The sequence below is a fragment of the Acromyrmex echinatior genome, chromosome 13 (assembly GCF_024713525.1).
Source record: "Acromyrmex echinatior isolate Ae372 chromosome 13, ASM2471352v2, whole genome shotgun sequence".
NCBI lineage: Eukaryota > Metazoa > Arthropoda > Insecta > Hymenoptera > Formicidae > Acromyrmex > Acromyrmex echinatior.
Window position 1 is genome coordinate 3255864 of NC_141864.1, and position 24569 is coordinate 3280432.

The 24569-nt window shown below is 34.1% G+C and overlaps 1 protein-coding gene and 1 long non-coding RNA gene across 3 annotated transcripts in view; one reads left to right on the top strand and one right to left on the bottom strand.

Moving 5' to 3' along the window:
* Window positions 1–13786: 13786 nt before the first annotated feature.
* nAChRa7 (nicotinic acetylcholine receptor alpha7 subunit) overlaps window positions 13787–24569 on the top strand; it is a 240533-nt gene continuing 229750 nt past the window's right edge. Inside the window, exon 1 of one of the 2 annotated variants that reach the window (XM_087412611.1) lies at window positions 13787–15133. In XM_087412611.1, coding sequence (XP_087268737.1) covers window positions 15085–15133 — 49 coding nt within the window. In that variant the 5' untranslated portion in view covers window positions 13787–15084. The remainder of the gene's footprint in view (window positions 15134–24569) is intronic. The other variant, XM_087412613.1, reaches the window with a different exon arrangement.
* LOC147907534 (uncharacterized) overlaps window positions 17479–24569 on the bottom strand; it is a 136462-nt gene continuing 129371 nt past the window's right edge. The window contains exon 3 of the long non-coding RNA XR_015547177.1: window positions 17479–24203. This is a non-coding gene — a long non-coding RNA (uncharacterized LOC147907534). The remainder of the gene's footprint in view (window positions 24204–24569) is intronic.

Below are 24569 nucleotides of genomic sequence, written 5' to 3' on the forward strand. Positions count from 1 at the left end.
AGAGTATCTAATCCGTTCGTGAAACTGGCGTCCTAGTCACCCGAAAGAGAAATAGAATTATAAATATACAGAAATGAGATATACCTCTTATTGTGAGGTATCAATTCTTACATTAACACTATTTAGATTATCTATATGAGAAGTTGATTCGTATGCCTTGATAAATTATATCGACAACATTTAAGCGAAATATTACAAATTTTACACCAAACTTTATTGTCATTCTCTGTCAACAAACCTTTAAAGATATTTTCGTCTAACCAAGATCTTCTAAATTTTCAGATACATATCTTTTTTGTGAACCTTTTTCCTGACTCCATTGTGATTCATTTTCTGACCTAAAATACTTTATCTTATTTCTATTTTCTTCTTGGGATTCCTCGCACCTCCTGTTGTCCAGTTTGGCGCGCAGACTTCGCGATTCACACAGCACCACATCGTTACTTTAACCTAATGGCTACAGCACTGCGCGCTAAGCTATATAAAGCAGCAGTCGTGTCAATCGTGATCATATACCGACCTATCAAGAATTAGTTTAAAATAATATGGGGCAATTTCGGAAGATGGCCATACTTGCGTTTCAATTGCTCTTTCGCTTAAATGTTTATTTTTTTCTTTTGATTTTACATTGTATATTCTCATTTCCCAGAGAACATTGAGACGTTTTATAAGATATCATAAAGACGTTCTAAAATTCATGAGAGTTTAATTCGTCTTTTGGGTGTCTTTCAGACATGCATGGGACATTCTCTGGGTACATATTAATTAAACAACAAAAAAAAAAGATTATAATCTGTCTATGTTAACAAAATAGTATCTGTAGGTTGATAACTCAATCGTCGATTAAATTAATCAAAATTTATAAACCTGAATTTAAATGTATTAATCTAAATTAATGGACGATTTCAGAAACTATTTGTTATTTTTATTGAATACATTTATTGAATATTAATATATTTTTTAAGTAACAATTATTAAATGATCAAAGATTTAATTCTTTCCCTTCTTTTTTCTTTTTTTTTATATATTTCTTTTTCAAATTTTATTTTTTACAATAATTAATAATATATACATGATTTTTTTAAACATAATTGTAATTATTATGAAAAACATTTATGCCAAAAAAATTATTAAAAATAACTATTTAATATTTGACAAATTTGATTTTCATGTATTAATTATCAAGGCACAAGTATACAAAGTGTTATTAAAATACGATACTATCCATCCTGAGTAGGTAGAGTCGAAAAGTCCTCACTATTTTGCGATTTTCGCAATAGTTAACAAGATATTAATTATTAAAAATCGCTAAATATTGGTTTTTTAATAATTTTTTACTCAAATATCATCAATTTTACAGAAAAAAATAGCGAGAGATAAAAATGATTTATTTTCTTCTTATAAAGTTCTGAGAATTTTTTATCAATTTTTTAATACTGTATTTTCTTATTTTTACCATTATGAGAAAATACGGTATTAAAAAATTCTGAAAAAATTCTAGAAAAATTCTCAGAACTTTATAAGAAGAAAATAAATGATTTTTTTCTCTTGCAATTTTTCTATAAAGTTGATGTTTGAGTAAAAAAATTATTGAAAATCATTTAGCGATTTTTTTAGTAATTAATATCTCGTTAACCATTGCGAAAATCGCAAAATGGTAGAGGACTTTTCGACTCAGTTAGTCCACTCTATCTACTCAGAATAGGTGGTGCCATATTTTAATGACACTCTGTATATACATAACCTTTTTATATGTGGAAATTGAATGTTCCAATTTTAATTAAAGATATTACTTTTTTATATGCAGAATTTTTTATTTTTGTATATAAATTGCTGCAAATACAAACGCACAGCTGTGTTTTTTATTAAATGTGACTGCAGTTCTATGTAAAATTATATTTAAATAGATTTTGAAATTATTGGTTGGAGGAAAAGTTCTGCGATATTTCGTTGATGCAATATATGTTCGTTAAAAATGATCAAAATTTAAATTAAAAAAAAAGGGTTTAAAGCTTAAAATCTCTACTTTCGAATGGTTCCTATTTTTTGAATTTATGTGAATTTATATTTTGTAATTTTTATACATAGAAAATTACGAGCTGAAAAAAAAGGGAAATTTTTCTTCTCACTTTGTGGGTCTGTCATGTGCCAAAAAAAAACGCTTATCTGTCATGAAAGTTTAGAGTTTTCCTTACAAAATGGTTTTTTGAAAATGTTGTTTGTTCTAATCTACGATTTTTTGTTCTTTGAATTATTCGCAAATTAAATAAAAAGGGGCATTTTGACTTCAATTATAATTCTAATCATAATTCCATTAAAAATCATCTTAATGCAATTAAAAAACAAATTCTTAAAGCTGAAACATTGCTCTATCAAATAACATCATGCTAATTTTTTAAATGTAAAATATAGAAATTTGAATTAAAAATGTGATGTTTCTATCCTTATATAACCATTGCACAATGGAAAAAAGGAATATCACATTTTTAGCTCAAATGTACATATATTCTATTTTTTTAAATTGGTAATTACACCGATTGATAGAGCAACATTTCAGCTTTAAGAATCTGTTTTAATTAAATACGGCATAATAATTTTTAACGGAGTTATGAGCAATCAAATTCAGAATGCTCTTTTATTTAATCCGCGTGTAACTTGATAATAATAAGTAGAAACATTTTTTAAAAACGAATTTTTAGAAAAAACTTCAAGCTTTCACGTCAAATAGTCGAAAATTTCGCAACAAATATATTCTGTCTATAATTTTGAGCTAAAAAAATCCGCAGAACTTTTTTTCCAATCCAATACATCATAAAAAAATATCAAAAAAATGCGATTGAACTTATAAGTTTACAACTATTAAAAAATCTCATGTTATTATCATGTAATTTTTGTATAATAAAATATACGATTATTAAAAATAATTGTGTTTAAATTAGGAGAAGTGAACGTTTATTTCTTTAAACTTTACTTTGTATTCATTCATTGTAAGTGTGAATTTGCACAACATGGAACGAAGAAAAATGGAAACATTACTCGATGAGATGCATCGGCAAGTTTGAAGATAATGACATGAGATGAGCATGTATGGAATCCGCAATACAGTCACGCGCAGACGCACCATTTATACTTTCACCGAGTTCTGCATATGAGGGCTGCATTGTTTGTATGTTTTCCAAGGTATATTGCGGTTTACATCTCCGGGGGGTGCACCCACGGTTTCAGGCTAATCGGGAAGTAACGAGTTTGCAACGGATAGCTGCAGCTTTCATTAAACTCTATTAACGCTAATTAGAGAATAACTGAAGGCTAATTACAGAATAATTGTGGCATATAAATAAACATCTACACGAGCCTGCAATGAAGATAGTTAATAAGTGAGTTCATTTAGACCGATGTATATCGCATTGTGGTTTGAACACCGAATCTTACTTTAGGGACGAGTAGTAAGTTGTCTCAGTACAATAATTTTTAATCACGATTGGGCTTTATGAAATGCAAAATAGCATTGCAATGAGCTGTCAAATACGCGTGATATTTCGCAGAACAGATAATGCAATTGAGAAACGTATCGTCCAAGTAATTTTGTATTCTTCGTAAATATTTTACATTTTAATAATTTACTCTAACTTAATAAATCTATAATTTAAAATAAACTTATAATTTAGTATAGATATATATGTGTTACTATTATAGTAGAAATAAAAAAAAAACATGAAATAGTTTCAATGTAACCAGATTATAAAGCATAATTATATATCAGTTATTAAAAAATGTGATAATTTAATTTGATCCAGTCGGAATAACTGGCCAATTTAAAAAATGTCTAAATAAAGTCTCGCGTTCGGACGGACATCAGACATAATAATTTTAAAAATGTCTATTTTTAAAACATTTTATATCCTAATTTTGACGTGCAGTTTGGGTATTATCAAAATTTGGACCACGGTTACTCTGATTTTGGGCCAAAGTTATTTTATCTTTGGTATATTTGTACTTTATTAATTGGTATCAAAAAGAATGTCATATTCTGACACAGAAAGTTCGGTGCTCGACAAATCGACGGTGTTCCAACTCTTTTTATCAGTAGCTATCTACCGCGTTTTGTTAAGCACAATCCCGAATCGCATAAAATATCAAATTTCACCGCGATTATGAAGTCCGGGGTCCTAAGAGAAGTGCCCAGAAATTTTGCAACTTTTATCGTGGACGTGCAATATCGCGGGAATATATTATCGAATTTCCATATCGACATGCTGCCGGTGAAGGGCTATGCCGAGCCGAACGTTTTATAACCGACCGTAACTTAAAGCCGTGCATTATCAACCTTACGAGACACTTGGTCATCTCCCAGAGAGTCCGTAACATGTATAGTAATCCTTCGATAAAGCGCAACGAAAGCACAGTCCCAAATGTGTTCGCAAACAATGGAGAGGCACTAAATTTTATGTCAGGGGCATGGCTCTCGTTTCGCCTCGCATCATGATCCTTCTCTATGAACGAAAGAAAAGTGTTTTCTGAGTCTTTAATAACTCACCGTTGTTTTAGGATTATAATTTATAATAATGCTTCGATTTTCATCAGCTCATTTAATATAAATCAATATAAAGTTGAAAAAAATTAACGGAATATTTATTATCTTTCTTTTTTTTAGAAAATTTTTAGAAAATTTATACATGTGTTATAAAATTGTTATAAAAGAACATAACTTTTTACGTGTGTTTGATGACGGATTTAAATTTGCTATTCCTTTCACTCTGTTAAAATGCATTAATTTTATGTATACATATAAACATGGAAAATGAACACAAGAGATAGAGGTTTGTAACACAAAAGGTAAATCGCTGATTAAAATTGTGTACACCAATGGGTACTAATACCCAATAATGCTCAAGTGATACTCAATTTTTTATGCCCACTGTGGTCTACAATGTCCAGTAATGCATAAACTCATATCGCTCAATACATAATTCTCTTAAGTAATGCCTCAAATCAGTACACCGCAAACATCCTCAGGATTTATTCCCATTGTTGTAATATTTTTTTAATTTGCAGCACTTATGTTAATAATCAATTATTTTTACAATAATCAATTATTTCTTTTTATTTTTAGGAATAAATATATAAATAAATAAAATAATGTAGACCGAGATTATTTTGTTGAAGACTAGGTAACTTTATTAACACATTTTTTTTTATTCATTTGTGAAGATTGTGAAAATACAATGAAACTATTCAATAAAAAGACAGTAATAATTGTATATCCTATATTTACTGACTACAAATTATTCGTGATTAATAATTAATAATTTATCTCAATAATTAGTTTAGTTATAAACTCCATTTATGTACAATAATCAACTATTAAAGTTAGAAAAATAATTGATTATTGACATCGTCTGAAGAATATAAAGGACATATTAATATAATAATAGAATATTGTTATCAACAAACTTTTCGACAGGGACATTTATTCAGGTAACAAAATTGATAAGTTAGACATAATTATGAAGCGCGATCAAATTTCGCACGTTAACGAACATTTTCCAAGTTTAATAAGTTACATGCTTCCCAACACAATGTAAGATGATTCATTTTCGATACGACTGGCATGTGCAAAACGAGAGATATCAAAGATACGCGTCCCTGTTCTATTACTTCGTTGATAAATGCTAATACGTATCGTATAATTAATGTTTCTGCTGGTTCTCATAAATTTTGTATAATTCTCTGACGCTATTATTTCAACGATAAAGAATCGTTCCAAGTATCGTTTATGATTAGTTTGCTTCCTCTCTAAAACGACGATGAAACTCGACTTTAACTTTTATCTTGTTAAGATAAAAATTGCAAAAGAATTTTTATATGAAAAGAGTTAAGCGACGATTTTAATCAATCTAAAATAAATTTTTGGAAGCTTATCGTTATTTATATTTATAAAATTGTACGATTATTGTGTTAGATAATCGTTATTCTATATTATTTTGGTGTTGGTAAGTTTTTTATTTCCCGATTTCTCGATACAGGCACATTGAAGTTGCAGTTACACGCGAGATACATGTAACTGCATCTCATTGAAATGCTAAATAGCAACCACGTAAATGCGCGCTAATTAAGCACGAATATTATTCCGTACGAATGTTGTTCGATAAATCTGATATTCACATTGTGTTTTTCATTATTTCGCTTGACGGATTAATTACTGACAGCTCATTGAATGTTCGATAATGCAAAAAAATCTTATAGAATATTTTTTTGTACATTCGCTGTTGCAATGCCGCATATAAGAATCAGTGATATATTAATTTATTAATACAATGAATGATAATCAATGTTATCGCATAATAATTAATTGCGTAATAATTAACCATTATTGAACGGCAAAGATAAAAGATGCGAAAATATAATATATTAATAATGATACTATAAATGGGCTTTTTGTAGACCATAAAAGCTTATAAACATGTGCACTATTAAAATTTCATTTAGTATAATAGATTGCTTTAATTAAATACGATATCAGGATATCTGTCGACTACATTTTGCGCGATAAATGCGGTGTACCAGAGATATACTTCTGGAATTTTGCTGATAAGTATATTAATTGTATAACAACATATAAGTATATGTAATTTTTGCTGAGATGTACTTAATAATAAATTTATAAATTTTCATTATTTCATTAATAATCATTCATCAATTATAATCATTGATGTGACTCGGTTATGCATGCGAAGACGCGTCGCATGGAGTTTGCCGCTAATAACATAGCCATCGAAGCCGTCACGAAACCTTTTAGACCAGACGTTATTAAATTATGCTGACTTAACCCACATTCAAGTACGTGTCATTTCCTTTTTTACTTAATGTCTGTTCATAAAATGTTGCGATAACGCTCAACAGTGACTTTTAAGTATAGCAGCTTGTCGCGACGTTTCATGTTAAATTTATGAAAAATAGAGAGGTAACCGAAATAAGTCCCCGATCGACGAAACGAAGTAAAAATCGACAGTGACCCGGATTTCCTTCGTTTTCAGGCGAAGGAAACGCAGATTGAAGGAGGCACGAGATTTCGGTACCGAATTCAATTTAACATTTATTAATATGCAAGAGCGAAACTTACTCGGCGCAAAACAACAAGCTCCCCGATTTCCGAGGAGTGATCGTTTGACTTGAAAATAAGTCATTGTCAAGTCGACATTTTCAGAAATTGGATCACCCATATCTGAATTCCATTTTGACGTAACGAACCCTCAATTTCCTCGCGCACGGAAGTACACGTTAATTATCGGCAAGCCTGTGCTATAACTCGCTTCAAGTCCTGCAAATTGTTCTGACGAAAACTCACCCACGTCACTGGATAAGCGTCTTTCTCGAGGCGGAAGACGCCATTAATTGGAGGGCGAGTCGCGAAGGGTAATTCAGGAAATGGGACTTCCTTCCGGCGAGACGCCGGTTGTGCACTGGGCAAAGCACCGCGGATTGTTAAAACAAATCCTTTGTAGCGGGCGTGAGGTAATTCTATTAATTGGACTCGGAGAAAGGAAGAGAGTGCAGGTGCGCAAATATCGGCACCCCTAGCGGCAAGGTGGACGAGAATTTAGTTTCTCCGTTTGCGCGCGAACTCGTAGTCGACAAAGGAAGGTCGATTATTTATTTAGCATTCAAGCAACTCGTCGTCGGTGCGAAAACTTAAAGTTGCGACAACAATTGAGAAGAAAATGGCTGCGTTCAGTAAAAAAAGCAACTTTGAAAAATTCTACTGTTGTAAAATTCTTGAATATGATTGGTTTATACATTTAGTGAGAAACTGAGAGAAAGACCAATCATATTAAAGAAAAAATATTATTCTTTAATGTGATTGGTCTTTTCCTTAGGAAATTTTAAATATGATTTATACATTTGCAACAGTTGCAAAGTTGCTTTTTCTGTTGAACGTAGCCAATATAGCGTTCAAATAACAAGTTGCGCACATTTTTATCCAGAGGAAATCTCGTAAACGATATCGATCAGTTAGAGACGTCGTTAAATTTTCTAATAATGAAATAATTTATATTGGCAGAATGTGATAGAGGAAGATTTTTGTGAGGAAGCTTGATAAAGCCTGGTAAAGTTCAATGAAGTTCAGCTCAAAATCAGTGACATAAATTTGATAACTTTTTTTTTTTTTTATTATAAAACATGAAGTTACTATGTCAGCAAGCAATTATTAAATAATCTTGATTAATTAAACTTGCGATTTTCAAAACTTTGCAATCGCTTCAAATGATAAATGACTTTATGTTTTCTCAGTTCTTTTTCTCCCTTTTCATTTTTTCCGTCATTCTTTCTCATATCTGTCTTGGATATAACTATCGATTTTATCGAAATTAGAATTGGAAGATATAATCTATTACTTTTATTTTTCATAATTAAGCAAAAGCTGATCTCTTTTCAAGTTGATTTTAGTTTAAATTTCCAATTGTAAAATTAATTAGTACGATTGAATTCATCACAAAAATTGAGATTTATCAGAAGATTTCTACGTGAAAAAGATGAATTACTTAAAGTTTAAAGACGGAGAACATTTAATGTATTTTGCAATTATTTGCTATTTAATATTTTTGATATGGCATTTAGCTTAAGCAAGCAAATGAGAAACCTTCTATCCGCTTACTGCAAATCCTTTGAACGTATACGCTTCGTAGTTCATAAAGTCGATTGTATGCAGTAATTTATCATCTGTCTGCAGTAATTTAACGATGAGAACGCAAAATACGTCTTTATTCGCGCGAAAACATCAATGATAAAATTATATATTTCATACAAACATGAATTTACATAAAATGTGTCTCACAAATGAATGATTTGCAAATATTCGACACTTTATACCTATAAAAGATTTTTCATTTATGCAAATTCTACTAATAAACTCTAAAGAGATTTTTTGGACAGACTTCCGATTTATAATTTTCATTGAAAGAATGTATAACCGCGTTTGGCGGTCAGGGTTTTAATTTACCTGCTCGGAGATAAAAATAAATTTCTTGTCGCATGCTGCACGAGGATGATTGTAAATAATTAATACGCGCGCCAATTTCGTCGACCTATTAGCTGATTTGATTGAATGGTTTCTACACTGATATACAGTCGTCAAGCTTGAAAGTATTCCAAATCCACTAGATAAAGCCGCCATAAGCACAAATAAATCGGCGATGAGCCAACGCTAGTTCGCGAGAATGCAATCTTTTTTGTTCAAGAGATTTTCACTCTTGATATCGAATTCGAGTTAATTAACGTCTCATCGCAAAGTTCTAGCGTGTATTTCATATCTCAAGCGAGACGAAGTGGATAACAGTGAGTAATCGATAATGTTGATATAATATTGCGCCAATAATCACCGATCGCTCAAGGCGGCTAAGAAATAACGTTGGAACGCTAGTTGACGACGTTCGTGTTATTACTGAACCGTGTCAGGTAACGTATAACAACAAGGATGCACAATAGCCGTTGTGAGTTACGCCATTATCGAATATTGCAGAATTATCTCTGCATAATGCGAATATACAGGATATTTATAGTGTCGTTGAATATTTACTAGGTCTATCGTTAAGATGATAACATTTGTCACGCGTTTCGATTTCGTCAAGCTTCCAAAAGTTGGAGGGCCTTTGTGTTCAGAAGGTCCTCCAAACTTTTATTTTATATAACTTATATTATATATATAACTTATATTCGCTGACTCATTGGAAAAGTTGACTTATTCCGTTTTTAGCAAAGAATAAATTTTAATTTTCGATTGGTTCATCGACTGGTCGTTCGATTTGAAAAATTTAGAAACAAATTGAAGCACTCATTCATAAATTGTTCAACTGTTTAACTTTGTAATTTCGATAAGTATATAACGATTTCTTACCAGTATATACTTTTAGTTAACAATATATTTTCGTAGATTTACAAAGTATTTATTAAATTTTTGAAATACCGATCATAAATACCGAAATGTCGAAAAGTATATAATTATGGCTCTAAGATTCAGAAACTACAGAAAATACTCCATCTGATTTGATGTCAGTCAGCGCGACGGAAATAAAAAGAAAATCTAGGTATTGTGAAAAGCGGAAAAGTTACGTATAGCTTTTTTTAGTTGATCGCAAACTCAGGGTTGCGTTGGTTATTCCTCGCGATTGGGCTGCGTCAAATAAATTGGATTGAAAAATGTAAGGAACCGTTGAGGTGAAAACGCAACAGACAATCAGAAGCGGAAGTACGAGTAAATGTTGAAGAATGTCGGGGTATCGTGGTGGAAACTAGCCGAGAAACATTGGAACTTTGACGCCAGCAGAGTGTATAAACCGTGACTATTACTAGCGGTGGCATAGAAATCGCAAAGGCGGAACTTCGAATGTCAGTGATGCAAACGTAAAAATAGTGCGCCCAATGCATCTACGAGTTATCAGCGTTGAAGCATGTTATATAGAATCGGATTCCAACGTGAAATTTCTTTCTCAAAATATTTTAGAACATCTTGTCAGACGAAAACTCAGTCCAATGATGCATATTATTTAATATAGAATGTTTTACAATTCTAGCATCTTCACATTTAAAATAAATCGAATCAATCTTACTTTGAATTACGCGTAAGATTTATTTTATATTTTCGTAATTTAAATATTTTTACAATATAATTAAGTAGAGAAAGATTGTTCTCTATTGTTCACTTAATTTCATGTTAACTTTCGTTTTTTCGCAATTTTAATTTTAATCCTTGTGCTTCTATATTGTAATCGAATGTGATATAATGCGTTAGCATAATTTTTCAAGCATTTAAATCTGTCCGCAATTATAATTGGTAAACTACATTTTAAAAATCTCCATAAAAATTCTTTCAAGTAATAAGAATTTTTTGATTCATGTTAGACCAGCCAATACAACATAAAACATTGTGTATTTGTGTTGGAAATGATCTACTCACGTTCTTGTTAATCGTTTGTATTGAATTTTTTAAAATATTCGAGTGTTAATTTAATATAATGTGATTACGTTATTTAGAGATTTTGTGTGAAATTTATATTCAACGTTTCGTATTAAAGTAATACAATTTATGAGTAAGTAAGTAGTAGGTAACATAAAAATGTGTACAATATAATTAATAGATTAAGTATTAGAGCTTGGTTGAGATAAATCCATACAATCAATTAATGCCTATTCGAGAAAACACCGGTTGGCAATGTAAACATAATTTATTCAAATAAACATATCAAATACGCAATCGTTTCGATCCTGATTTGGATCAGCTGAAGCATTGATAAGAATCCAAATTAGGATCGAAACGGTTGCGTATTCGATATGTTTACTTGAATAAATTATGTTCACATTGCCAATCAGTGTTTGCTAGACATTAATTGATTATATGGACAAAAATGTGTTTTAAAACGTGAATTCTAAGAATGAATAAAATACATGTTAATTTAACATATTATAAATTTTAATTATACTAAAAAATATACTTCCACAGTTTTGTGGTAATTTTTTTTACACAACATCTGTGCTGTTTATCTAATATTTTCATCTTAAATGAACACAAAAAAGTGAATGTTGAGTGAACATGTTCGGAACATGTGAAATGTATTATGTTCGACACAAATTTTCTAACAGTACATATAGATAAGATTAAAGATAAAATACTTAAAATTCGCTTAGTTGTAAGAAACAGCTTGGCGGCAAAGAATTATGTAATTTAAGGAAATTTGATGATAAATATCTTTTAGAGACTACAATGGATAATGATCTCCCTAAAAATGTTTTCTAACAAAAAATTGTCAATGTATTTATCATCATATTGATCATTTAAAGTAAGAATAAGTATTTTATGGGAAGATTTGTATATTTAAAAAGAAGTGCAAGTGCCAATTGTAGTTTAATTCAGAAATCCGCATATTGATACTGAGCGTCAGATTAGAATACCATTGTTATACGTCATTATCTTTCGACACGCGAGCATGCGAAGGAACACGCGACATGGAAGAGCGGAGCGTAATGTCGAGACGAGGAAAAGACTGTACAAAGGAGAATCGAGTTATTGGAGTGTTAACCCACGACCCCTTTCTAACTAAAAGAAAAAGAGAGTCTCGTTCTAAGATATTTTGTTTGCTTCATAAAAAATGTTAGCAAACGAAGGAATGTTTCATAATGCCTAATTCAGGTTACGCACTTCCAACTGCATAGTCTTCTACCTTCTTCTGTTTTTAAAATATGTATGAAAATGGTTATTAAAAAAATTAAATTTATTTTGCAATTATGTTCTTTCTGAATATCATATTTCTACGTTATATGTCATTCAAATCCGAAAAAAATCTTACTCTACAAACATGGATCTCCCAAACCCAATCGAAATTTTGTTTGCTGCGTACATGAAGAAAAGAAAAAAAGAGAAAGTTTCATTTTATAACTTAACAATATCAAACATTTTGGCATTACAAATTACAACTTATGTATTGTAGATATATTCCTAAATCTCAAAATATCAAAATAGAAAAAAAGAGAGTATAAATATTAATCTGAATCCCGAAGTTATAGCCTATCAAAGTTACAATGAGTCTTCCAGATTCATAGTGTGTTTTCTGAATTTTTATAAAGTATGTGTTCTAGGGTTCATTATATAATATTAAATTTTGTCTTTTCGATATCACTTTGATGTGCTCCGTTATACACAGACATACCGCATCGCGCAGCCGATTCGACAGTCATATCACGTATTTCGGGCTGTAGCACACAAGCGCGTCGTCTTCCTGAGCGTGCCAAAATACACGATAAACGGCCGATTTCGTTTCTTTTCCGTTTAAAAAATATCTAGTTAGTGCCCGCTTGTTTTAAATCCGTTTTGAGTACACAATCAGGTGTACTTGTCATCTTTGCACCAATATCAAAATATATTGGTGGTTACGATTTTGAATAAATCTGTCCTAATTAGCTTTTACTGTTTTACTTTGACGTTGCTTCTGGCTTCATTTGATGAAGAAAAAGAGAACATTTCGTAGGTCGCTCCGGACCGAAAAGACAGAACAGTATACTCCCGCATACGGCCCTCTGTTGACTGAACTGAGTTAAGTCAACGCCGCCCACGGTCTGGCACGCGGCCTCCAACGCGCGCCAAGACGAAGAGGGATGTACCGCGTGAGGGAATCAGAGACAGGGAGGACGTCATCGGGGGACGTGGACCGTATGAGCAACGGAGATAGAGGCTACCGAGATGGAGTGCGAAGTGACGAGGCTGAAGGATGAGGTGCGACGACGACGGAACGAGCGGAACTGCGAGAGAGGCGCGACAGAGCGAGAGTGGCGGCGGAGGGTTCAAGTATAAGGATACCGAGGCATGCGCCGTCCTATCATATTGATCTCGCCATAGTAACGATTCTCTCTTCTCCGACGATGTTGGGATGCACTATAGCTGCGGGAGGAAGAGGGATGGAGAGAAAGCGAGGAGCTGAACGGGAGGGTTCGGAGGAGAGGGCGAGAGAAAGAGAGAGGGAAGAGGGCAGGCAGGTCGTACCGCATGGTGTACCACGCTACCCCACGATGCGCGGATGTGGGCCGCTGAGGGTTGAACGCGAGGGAGAGCGTGGGATGAAGAGAGAGTTACTGGATAGTCGTAGGGGGAGAAGATATGTATATATGACGAGAACAAGAGCGAGCTTGGTGAGAAAGAAAGAAAGAAGAAGAGGGATGGAGAGAAGAGAGAGAGAGAGGGGAGAGAGAGAGAGAGAGAGAGAGAGAGGGAGGGGGGGGGAGTGAAGAGACGGAGAGGACTGCAAGAGACGGACAGCGTCGGTGATCGAGATAGAATGATGATACGGGAGGTGTAGAATGATGGAGAGGGGTGGGATCTAAACGCGCACGGTGACTAGTAGGTATACATGGACCAGACAAAGAAGATGGAAACGAGAGAGGAATAAGAGAAAGATAGACAGAGAAAGAGAGAACGAAAGAACGGAGGTATCACGAGTGACCGAGAGAGAGAAAGAGAGAGAGAGAGAAAGAGAGAGAGAGAGAGAGAGAGAAGGTGATGAACGGTGGCGGTAGGCTACCACAGAGCTAGCGCCAAAGCGGGTTGAAGCGGCGGTACCGCGCGGCGCTGCAGCTAAATGAGAATCAGTCCAGCGTTGGTCGCCGGCGAGGCCGCACCTGACAACCCCCTTGATGGGAGAGAGTGATATACAGTAGGTCCCGCGATCGAGATTTAGAAAAGTCTATTTGACGCGCGCTTATTCATTATAGCGGGAGGAAAAGATCAGGGATGTTCTCGCGGTGCTGCCGATTGCACACGTTCCGAGACCCGCAATACCAAGGGTGAACCACTTTTCCCTCCGTTATTCACCCTGACCCGATGCTGCAGCAGCCGAGCGAACGCGGGAAGCTCGACGTACGGGACGAACCGACGATCGGACTGCGGATGCGTTCCTGAGCCCATTTTCTACATACACAGCAAATATATATCAAGCCTCGTAATATCACTTGCGCTGGTCGAGGCTCGACTGATATCCCCTGATCGCTCGTGACCGACGTTGTTGTCGGGGACTATTCGTGAGATCCGAGGGAGAGAGGGACCCGAGGTGGTAAACGGGATCCGCAGGCTAATCCAAATCGGAAGAGATGTCCGCGCTGCCCGACGATGTCGCGTCGTGGTGCAAACTGTTCAGGCCATAGTGCACGCAGGTTGTACCATCCGGTACGGGATAGCAGCGTACGACGATATCGGAACATTGCTGCGTGGAGGCGGTCACGTGCCCCCAACGGAGCTAGGACGATGCACCTGGCGAGCCCGGTGCAGGTGCGACCGGGCGAGCCCTGAGGATTCGCGATTGCTCCGTTCCCATCGCGCCGAGCGGCTCGCCGTCGAGGACAGCTGATCTTTCGGGTGGTTCAGGTCGAGGTTCGTCCTCGCTCGACGCGCCTGGCAGCCACGTGCGAGGACGAGCAGACAAGCGGCGGTGAGGCGGTGGTAGCGGGGAGGGAGGTGGAGGAAATCGGTAACGTGGAGGAGGTGGTGCTCGACCGGGTCATCGAGGAAGAAGGTGCCTCGTTCTGGCACCTTTTCGAACAAACATGAGACGCTCGTGGACGCTTGTCGCAGCGATAGCCCTGGCTGCATCGGGTGAGTGACTCCACTTTCAGGAGAGTGTCTCTGCCATTAGTCCGACAATGTCCATCCACACGAACCTTAATTGCGACGTGAACTCGTCCATCGTATGTCTCGCTAACCGGCTCGGTTATCCTTTTCTGCCAGGACGTTCCTTCGAGTTCTCACTATATCCCACTCCTACTCGTCCCTTCCACAAGTGTCCGTCGACGTCACGCGTCACTCGTTGCTCCGAGCTTCCATTTTTCTTTCTTTCCGATACTGTGAACGCACGATAAAGCCATAGAATGTATCGTTGTACATATATATTTTATAGGTATAGCATCGATTAATTTCTTCTTAGTCTCGTTTTCGACAATAATTAAAATCGTTGCCGAATAACTGAATCATTCTGAACAGTAGTCGGTCATTTTTTTGATTGATGATGTCATAGTGATTTGTTTTTATCACGCGACTTCTTATTGTATGATTTGTAACAATTTGTATGATGACTTGTTGGACTTGCGATTGAAAAAATGTATCAGTATAATTCGCATTGGTGAATTTTGATTTCTAATGAAGCCAATAACTTAACTCAAGAACTTGCTGCTCTCCAGAATTTTATGAATCTTGAATCTTCATGATTTTGGTAATCATGATCTGTGCAAAATCATGGAAAATCGGCCTGTTCATCAAACATACGCGAAATTCCTGAAATTTGAAGTTTTCAATTTCGCGTGAGTGGTTGTAATTAATCATCTGTTCGTGCAAGTTGTGGAATTCGCAAGGCTTCTATTCGTAAACAGATAAATTTCTTGAAGTTTGCGCAAAGAGATTATCACCAGCAAATTTTGTTTATATAAATATGCTTGTCACAATCCTGTTCCTTCCATTCGAATCAGATCTCGAAATTCTTTAATATTATTTGTCAAATCACTAGAGAACGATATTCTTGAGCCAAGAAAAGCTCTTCAATTTTGCTGTTTATATATCTATAGAGAAAATTTCTATTTCGCGATGATCCCTGTTATTTGTTCGCCGAGGCTTAGATTCGAATTCGGTTTCCGAATATCGCGCCGGACGGTTAAATATCAAGGTTACTGTCCGGATTACGAGGGAGGGCGAGTTTCGCTTTCCGGTGTGGATGTTCATCGCGATCCTTCATCTCTTCGACGTCGCTCTCTCACTTCCGGGATCGGCGCGAGCGCCTGGTCGAGTTTTGAGCTTTGAATGGAGTAGGCAGATGTAGAGCACCCGCAATCCCGGGAGGAGACACAGGAGAGGAAGCAGGAGTGACAAAGGGGGATGGGAAGAAAGGGTGGACGCGGCGTTTCAATATTGACGTCAACCCGCGATGCTTCCAGAGCGACGCGATGTCTCGCGCCTCGTTAGCGGCACGTTGATGCCATCAGCTGGAAGTCAAAATGTGAGCGCGTGCCGTTCTCAGCAAATCGCCTTTGCATAAATATTTGCGCGTTACAATAATGTTTTTATTATATTGAACCGTGCGCGCATGAATACGTCGTCTTGACGTTCCTTCGCGTTGTCTTTGTCTCTACCTTCTTTAGAAATGAAAGAATAACAAGCATCGTTATCTCTGGTTGAATCTCGGAAATGAAATGTATAGCCTCTAAAAATTAAGCAAACAAACGTAGACTATTGCGATGCATTATTATGCAGAAGGTATTATGATATTCAAAATTATATTGTAACTGAAGATTCGTATTCTTTTTATATCTTCTGGTCTAATAATCTTCTAAAAAGGTTGCATTTTCTAAAGGTAGAAAAATGTTGCAAAAATAATGTAATCGAATTTCTCTTTTAGAAATTATGTGTTAATAACGAGGTTCTTTTTTCAAGTGTGTTAATAACGAGATACATGTTTTGAACTAACGATTTTTTTTCTTCAAAAATATTATTGTGAAAATTAAACGGTCAGTTCAATAACTAATCATTTAAAAATAATTTTTGAATCTCTTTTGAGTTTTAAATTTATTATGATCGCTTGTGTCGTTGGAATAAGTTGTAATAAATTTGAACGGAATGTAAATTGCCGGTTCCCTCTCGTCTCGCTTTGCGAAACGTTAATTAATTACGACGTGTCAGTTAAAAATAATAATCGTTCAAAATTCTCGTTCCGCTCTCAATCGCGTTGCAACGTCGTGAATATTTTTAAGTTCGAAAACAACATGAAAATTCCATTATGAACAAGTATGTTGACCGAGATCGAATAGAAACATTCCCCGCTGCAGTCGCAGCGCGTCAAAAGCTGTCTCAACCTGCACTAGCAAATTGTGCATGTTAGCCCCGTGTAAAATGTAAATTAGGAAGTTACCCACCTCGTCCACGCGTGTCCGGAGGTCGTTCTGTCATGACGTATCGTGTTGATTAATTAGCATCCCACCGCCGGCTGGCAACGCAGTTGGCCGAGCTGGTGCATCCGGCGCCGTTGCAGACGTCGTCAGTCGGAATGGAAAATGGTGGTAAAAATCGTAGTCATCCCACGCCGCAAGAAAGCACGGGAAGTGTTCTTTTCTCAAAGTGATTAATGTGTGCTTTCATCTGGTCTAGACGATCGATTGCTACTCCAAAAAATATCTTTGGATATTAAGCAAGACACATTTGTACGAAAAACTTTTTTGGTTTAATAGAAATTTTTTTGAATTATTTAAAATGTCAATTTTTTATTTTATCATTTTTGCCAGCTAATTTGATATTTATCGATCCTTGCGACTTTTAATTTTTGTAAACTTGAGCGATTTGTGAGATAAATTTCAAGAAATACTTTAATACAATGCGTTAATTAATTAGAGTTCCATGATGCGAACTGTTCGTTCATCTTCGTCTTTTTTAAGGACAACTAATTGTATTAATGCTGAGCCATTTGCCTTGAATATTTTAAATGTTACAGGATATTTGTTGTTTTCAAAGAATAGATTTTGTATTGTTTTATACGAGATATAAAAATTGTTATCGTCGTTTTTTCCTATCATTGTTGACCCCACGAGAATATGTTTGTCGAAAGCTTATTTTTTGAAAAAATATGTCGGTATCTTAAAAAGTAAAAAAAATCCTGGATTTCAAGAAATTGCATATTGCATTTATTCGAATATTAATTTCTACAAAAATGAATAAAGATTTTCAGATTAATTATTTATAATTATTTAATAATAAACAATATAGTTGTAAAAGTGCTAAATTAAAAGTTTTAGAATTCGATTAAAAATTGTTTTATTTAATGTACACATTTTCAATTTATTTTCTGAACTTTAAGAAATATCAATTTTTACAATTTAAGATATTTAATTATCTCTGAGAATAAAACGGTCAAACGCAGATTTAATAAATACGTAAATAACGGAAAGAAACACAACGATATGGACTGGAAATTAAATTTAAATCTCTTTATAAATTATGTTATAAATGTATTTTATCATTATTTTCATTTAAACTCTTTCTGTTCATAAATTGGAAACACTTGAATTTTTTTACATTTTACAAAAACTTAAGTATAGTGAATAGAAAAGTTTTTAAAAAAGGAGAATAAAGTTTTAAATTAAAGTTTGAATTTCGTTTCTATAATGTTTTGTTCCTAAATTTATATATAATATTGAAAATTATTTTTTTCAATATTTTTGTTATTTTTTGAAGCCTCTACCTGAAAAAGATCATGGTAGCAATTTTTTTCGAAGAATATTTAAAAATTTAGAAAGTCTACTTTAAAATGGTACTTTAAATTTTGTCCGATGATGTTTCATCCAAATAAAATGCTTCAAAAAATAACAAATATGTTAACAAAAATATCAATCTTTAATTTTATATAATTTAGGAACAAAAGATCATAGAAGCAAAATTCAAAAGCTTGAAGCTCTATTTTTCTTCCTTAAAATGCATTTTTAAAAACTTCTCTCCGAAAAATTTCTATTCAAAGAGATATTTAAGTTTTTGTAAAATGAAAAAATTGTAAGCGTTTCCGAATTTATTAATGGTAGTGTACATAAATTAGGAAATTCTATGATACATTGTGTCAATTAATTAGAAACATACGTTAGCAAGTGTTCGTTTATCTTCGTTCATTCGGCGAACAATTACGCCTACTGAAGCTTCTGAGAATTGCTGACCTATCCACCTACGCGACACCAGATCGTGCGTTCGTAGTAATTGTAGTAATATAGCAAATGGAAGAGGAATAGTGACGAAGCATAAGATGTCGAAACTTCTTTTGTGGTATTCATATAAATTTTTTATAGGAACATTTTCTGTAATTATTTTCTCGTATCAAACATTATCTTCTATCGCTTAAAGTATAATTTTCAAAATGTAATTTCCCGACGGAATTACTGATGCTCTAAATATTAATTTCACATGAAATGTTTGTGACTGACGCAATTTTTTTTGAGCTAAACGTTTCTGTAATTAACTAAAAATGATCATATTTACGTAAAATGTTGTAGATGCGATAATTTTTAGACGGTAAAAAACTAACATTAATTATGCAATTCGATACACTCGCAAGCAGCATTCCTTTAAGAAAAAGAACTGATTAGTGTTCCAATAAACTGTTTAACTACAGTAACTGATATTTTATCAGTTATTGATGCAATATCATGAGTTATTGATAGAGCTAATCAATTTATTGAAACACTAATCAGTCCTTTTTTTAGGGTCCTTTTATCTTTTATGTTACTGTTCTATTTATGTTACATGCAAAATATTCGAAAATAAATTTATGACTAGAAATTTTGAATGTTTTATTCTTAAATATTTCTGTACCTTCTATTAAAAGGAAATGCGATTGACTAGAATTACTAGTGTGTACATTTCACTTTGACAACAACACTCTCGCTTTGTAACAGTTTGTAATTATTACACCGCTCACGTGTTTCGTATGAAAAGATTGTCGGATATAGAAAGAATGATCTTGAAAGTTCGGCTATGTTATTTTTAGCTTCCAGTAATTCCGAGATTTTTGTGTAATCCGTTCTAAGAAGCTCTGTGAGAAATCATGTTGCTTGAAAATTTTAAACATTCTGGAAAGTCTGTTCGAGGAAAATCCCTCCGTAGGGATTTTCTTCGAACGGACTTTCACTTCGCTTGACGAATTTCGGCGTTCCTCGAAAAAGTGCATCTTCAAAAATTGCTAAAATATAATCTTCTCGTGATATGCTTTCGTTTTATTGGTGAAACATAATCATGTTTCAAATATATATATTAGAAAATAGATTTATGTCAAAAAAGAATTAAATATTTTCAAAATATTCGTCGAAAAAACGTCCTGTATGTTGTTCAAAAAATATCCCGTGTTTCATTTTATGCTATTTAAAAATAATGAAGTTTTTTTATTTTTTAATAAAAAGCATGTAATTGTAAAATATTGTGACAAAATCAATTATCATATGTGTCATATTTAATCTGTTTAATCCAAGTTAGTTTAATAATCATCGGTGGACATACGTTTGCGTCGCAAACTCCTTTACCTTTTCTCTGTATTTTCACTACCCTATTTCTGTACCTTTCGATCTCATCCTCACAAGTAATCCTGTATACAAGTATAATATTACAATATAAAGTATTTGAAACACATTCGTTTTTAAAAAATCAGACGTATTTATATTATATTTTATTATAATATAAATATAAATTATAAAATATGCACGTAGAATATTTTTTAGATTAACTTAACTAATTTTACTGTATTCTAGGTTTTGTAATATTGAATTGTAATTATAATATTAAGAACAAATCACAATTATATTTAAAATTATATTTCAAAAAGTGAATTTTACAATACAAAATGTAGATTAATTAAAAAATATGATAAAGATACATTTATATTCATTTATAAGATATCTATAAAACAAATTTCTATATCAGATAACATAAAAAAAACAAAGGAGTTAGGAATAGTAAAAAATATTTTTACAAATATATAACTGAAAATATTTGATTAGAAAATTATATTAATAATAAATCTCGAAATTACTTCATAAGATATTATTAATAGTTTTCTTTTGCTTGAATATTACATTTTTATTCATTGAATTAACGTTTACCGAATTCTTAAGCATTTTTGAAATATTATAAATATTATTGCATAATTTTAAATACAATCTCAAAGTTCATTTAATAAAGCACATATTTCACAGACATTTATTGAAAACTTTCCTGTTTACTCTTGACTCCCTCAATGCACTGTAAAGAAACTTGACTGTGCGCATATTTGAGAGACACAAACATATAACGAGGTATACATACTTTTAACATCGTTCTTGAGATAAATTCGTCAGAGATCCTTTCCATACTGTTATGATCGTAAAGAACCCATGCGAATCGGGCGCATCACGACGTTCGATCGGATACTCACGTGTCGTTCGCCGCATCGTCTCGCGTCACAATAGCCTCCAGACGAATCTAGGGATGCTCAAAATAACCAAAACATCTATATCTTTAATCTAGACATCGAGTACAGAAAAAGTATTGATACTATTTCGTATCTTTTACTTCTATTTTCAAATATATTTGATCTTATTACATTGATAGCACTGTTGCTATTTGATATTCCGTTTCTAATGTCATCGGATAAGAATCAATACTGTTAGATATTTGTTCCATGAGTTTTAAAGGATATTAGATACTTTATCAGATATCTACGTTTCCAGAAAGTATCAAATCTGAAGTGTTATTTTAATACTTTTGCTTCGATACCGATACCTTTCAAGTACCGCTGTCTAGATAGTATAGCCCCTAGGGATTATGTAGGATATCTCAGATCCAGCAAGATATCTTGTTGTTTGATCCAATCCAAACCTGATTCTTTTTTCGCAAAATGTTGAAGGAATCATCATTTGTCTGACATTTTAACTTTGCTGAAAAAAAAAAAAACTAATAAAACAGTCCAAGTTTCTAATATTTCTAAAAGCCATTTCTGAATTAATAAAGAAATGTACGAAGATGCTTGTTAATTTGAGAGGTCCCACATTAAAAACAGATATTTAAATGTTATATTTAAGAACAGAAAATTTGGCATCGTGAATTAAGAGAGTATCGATAATGTGATACTACCCAACAATGTAAAGCATCCCTAGACGTCCCATGCCGTGCGACCTGCAGGGTGCACGTCGATGCGTGGGTGTGCGGACGTGGGTGCAGCGTCGGAGAGTATCGAACGCGCAGTTGGCCGAGAAGAGGACACTGTACGCTCGCACGTGCGCGCACGCACGGCCACACGCACTCGTCAACCCGTGCACACATACGCGCGCGTCACGGAGGCGTCCGCCAGCAAAATCGGCCATCTCCCAAAACCCGCAATTATTGACAGGGAAGCGAAATCATACGTGTACGTGCGCGATAATGGTTGCGATATCGATATCGATGCCAAGGATTTCGCAGAATCTCGATTCGCGGCTCTATTTGGATGACATGCGCTCTTACGAGGTATTTCGCGGATTAAAAAGATAATTATCCTGTGATTGATATTTTCCTGGGATCTAAAATTTAATCTGTACACCAGGAATCGTGTAAAATCAAAGATAACGGTTATCTTCTCTCTCTCGCGCTTAAACGAACCGTCTACGGGAATAATGTGTCGTAATCAGTTGCAAGTTGTAAGAAATCGACCAATCATAATCGAATGTGAGGGGAATAATCGAGTATGATTGGTCAATTTCTTATATTTCACGGCTTACTACACAATATTACTCTCAGTGTAGAAAGTTCACAAAGTCTATTCTACAATTACGTAATTGTATATATAATAGTTGGAATTGTAAGAATCGAACATGAAGAGAATATTTGATTGTAGTTGGTCAATCTTCATCCACTATGCTTACGGAATTGTATCAGGCTCAATATGACCCAAAGATTTCGGATCTTTACTTGAAAATTGAAATACAAGTAACTTCGATTCTGCTTTGTAACAACATACGTATATCCATGGCCAAAAGTATTAGGCATCTTACCAATCATTATTTAATGTTTTAGTTACAAAATTAATTTGTGATATTTGCTGTGAATTATCCTTTGTTTTAAAAAACCTTTACTCCTTGTGTATAATGCCAGTAACAATAAGAAAAACTATAAGTAAAAGAATTCTTGATAAATGAAAAAAATATAGGTGTCTAATATTTTTAGCCAAGGCTGTATATAATGATATGAATTATAATAATAACGGTGATAACAATAAATCACTTATGTTATTTACATTAGTTGCTCGGGAAATACTAATGATAATGATTCGGCTGAATGAATATATTAATACGCCTCTACTATACAATTTGGATAAATACGACCAACGATTCTAAACATAATACACATATACGTGTTAATTAAAATTATACACTGTGCGATTATTAGCTGAAACGTGATCCTTGCAAATTATAGTACATTTTTTCAAATTAAATTGGTCCCTTAATAATTGAATCTATTTATTACATTGGGACCGCATACAAATGTTTTATGCGTATTACGATTACCTGAAAATATATTCAAATTATGCAGATTGATGATTAATAATATTAAAATAGTAAATAAACGTTTTTTCGCTGCTTTTTTTTTGACTACAAGAAAGAATGGAGCCAGTCTCCAACAAAGTCACTCGCTTAAACATTAGATACCTTCTTTTATCTCGTCGTAAAAAGTCGTGCGAGTTCGGGCGAGAATCCATGGCAACGAGTAAAAAATTTGCCGAGAAAAGTTTTGCGATGGAGATGGCCGATTCCTAAACAGAGCGGACAACTCCTTTCTCTCCCACCCCTCTGTCTCTTCCACTTTTCCACTTCGTGGTACCTTTGAATGTCTCTACCTCTGTACTTTTCTTTTCCTTTACCTCAATCTCTCTCTCTTTCTCTCTGTGTCTGTCTCTGTCTTTCTCTCTCGACGAAATGCATGAGCGGACGCGCGATCGTATACGTCAATAACGAAAACTGTGCCAAACGTTGCGAGTAGCCCCGATGAAATCAGCCCCTACTAGCTGAAGTTACCTCAAGCTTTTTTACGAGGGTACCGGTCGCAGCTTGCGACAGAAACGCGTGTGTCTGCTGTCGTCAATAATGCACACGCCCGTTCCTTTTCTCTGTCTCTATCTCTCTCTGTCTCTCGAGTCTGATACCTGCCAACGAGAAAAAGGGCACAATTCGATTCAGGATCGGACCGAGTGTGTATAACTTGGCTCTCTCTTAGAACCTGGATAAACTAATAAATACTGATAGGAATCAAAGGTATCAAGATGAAAGATTGGAATTAAACTGTCCAAGGACTTTGGAATGAATCAATTAAAAGGTCAAAGGTCTAAGGGTAAAAGAACTTTTATAATAAATGATTGAGAATTAAATGTTAAATTTAAGGTAATTCACTTGAATAATTTAAAAATGATGACAATCAAAAACCAAGCCAAAGACATTATGCATATGCGTTTTAATATATTATGTCGCATTGCGATGAAATACGTTTGTATTTTGTCGCTCATTTGATATAA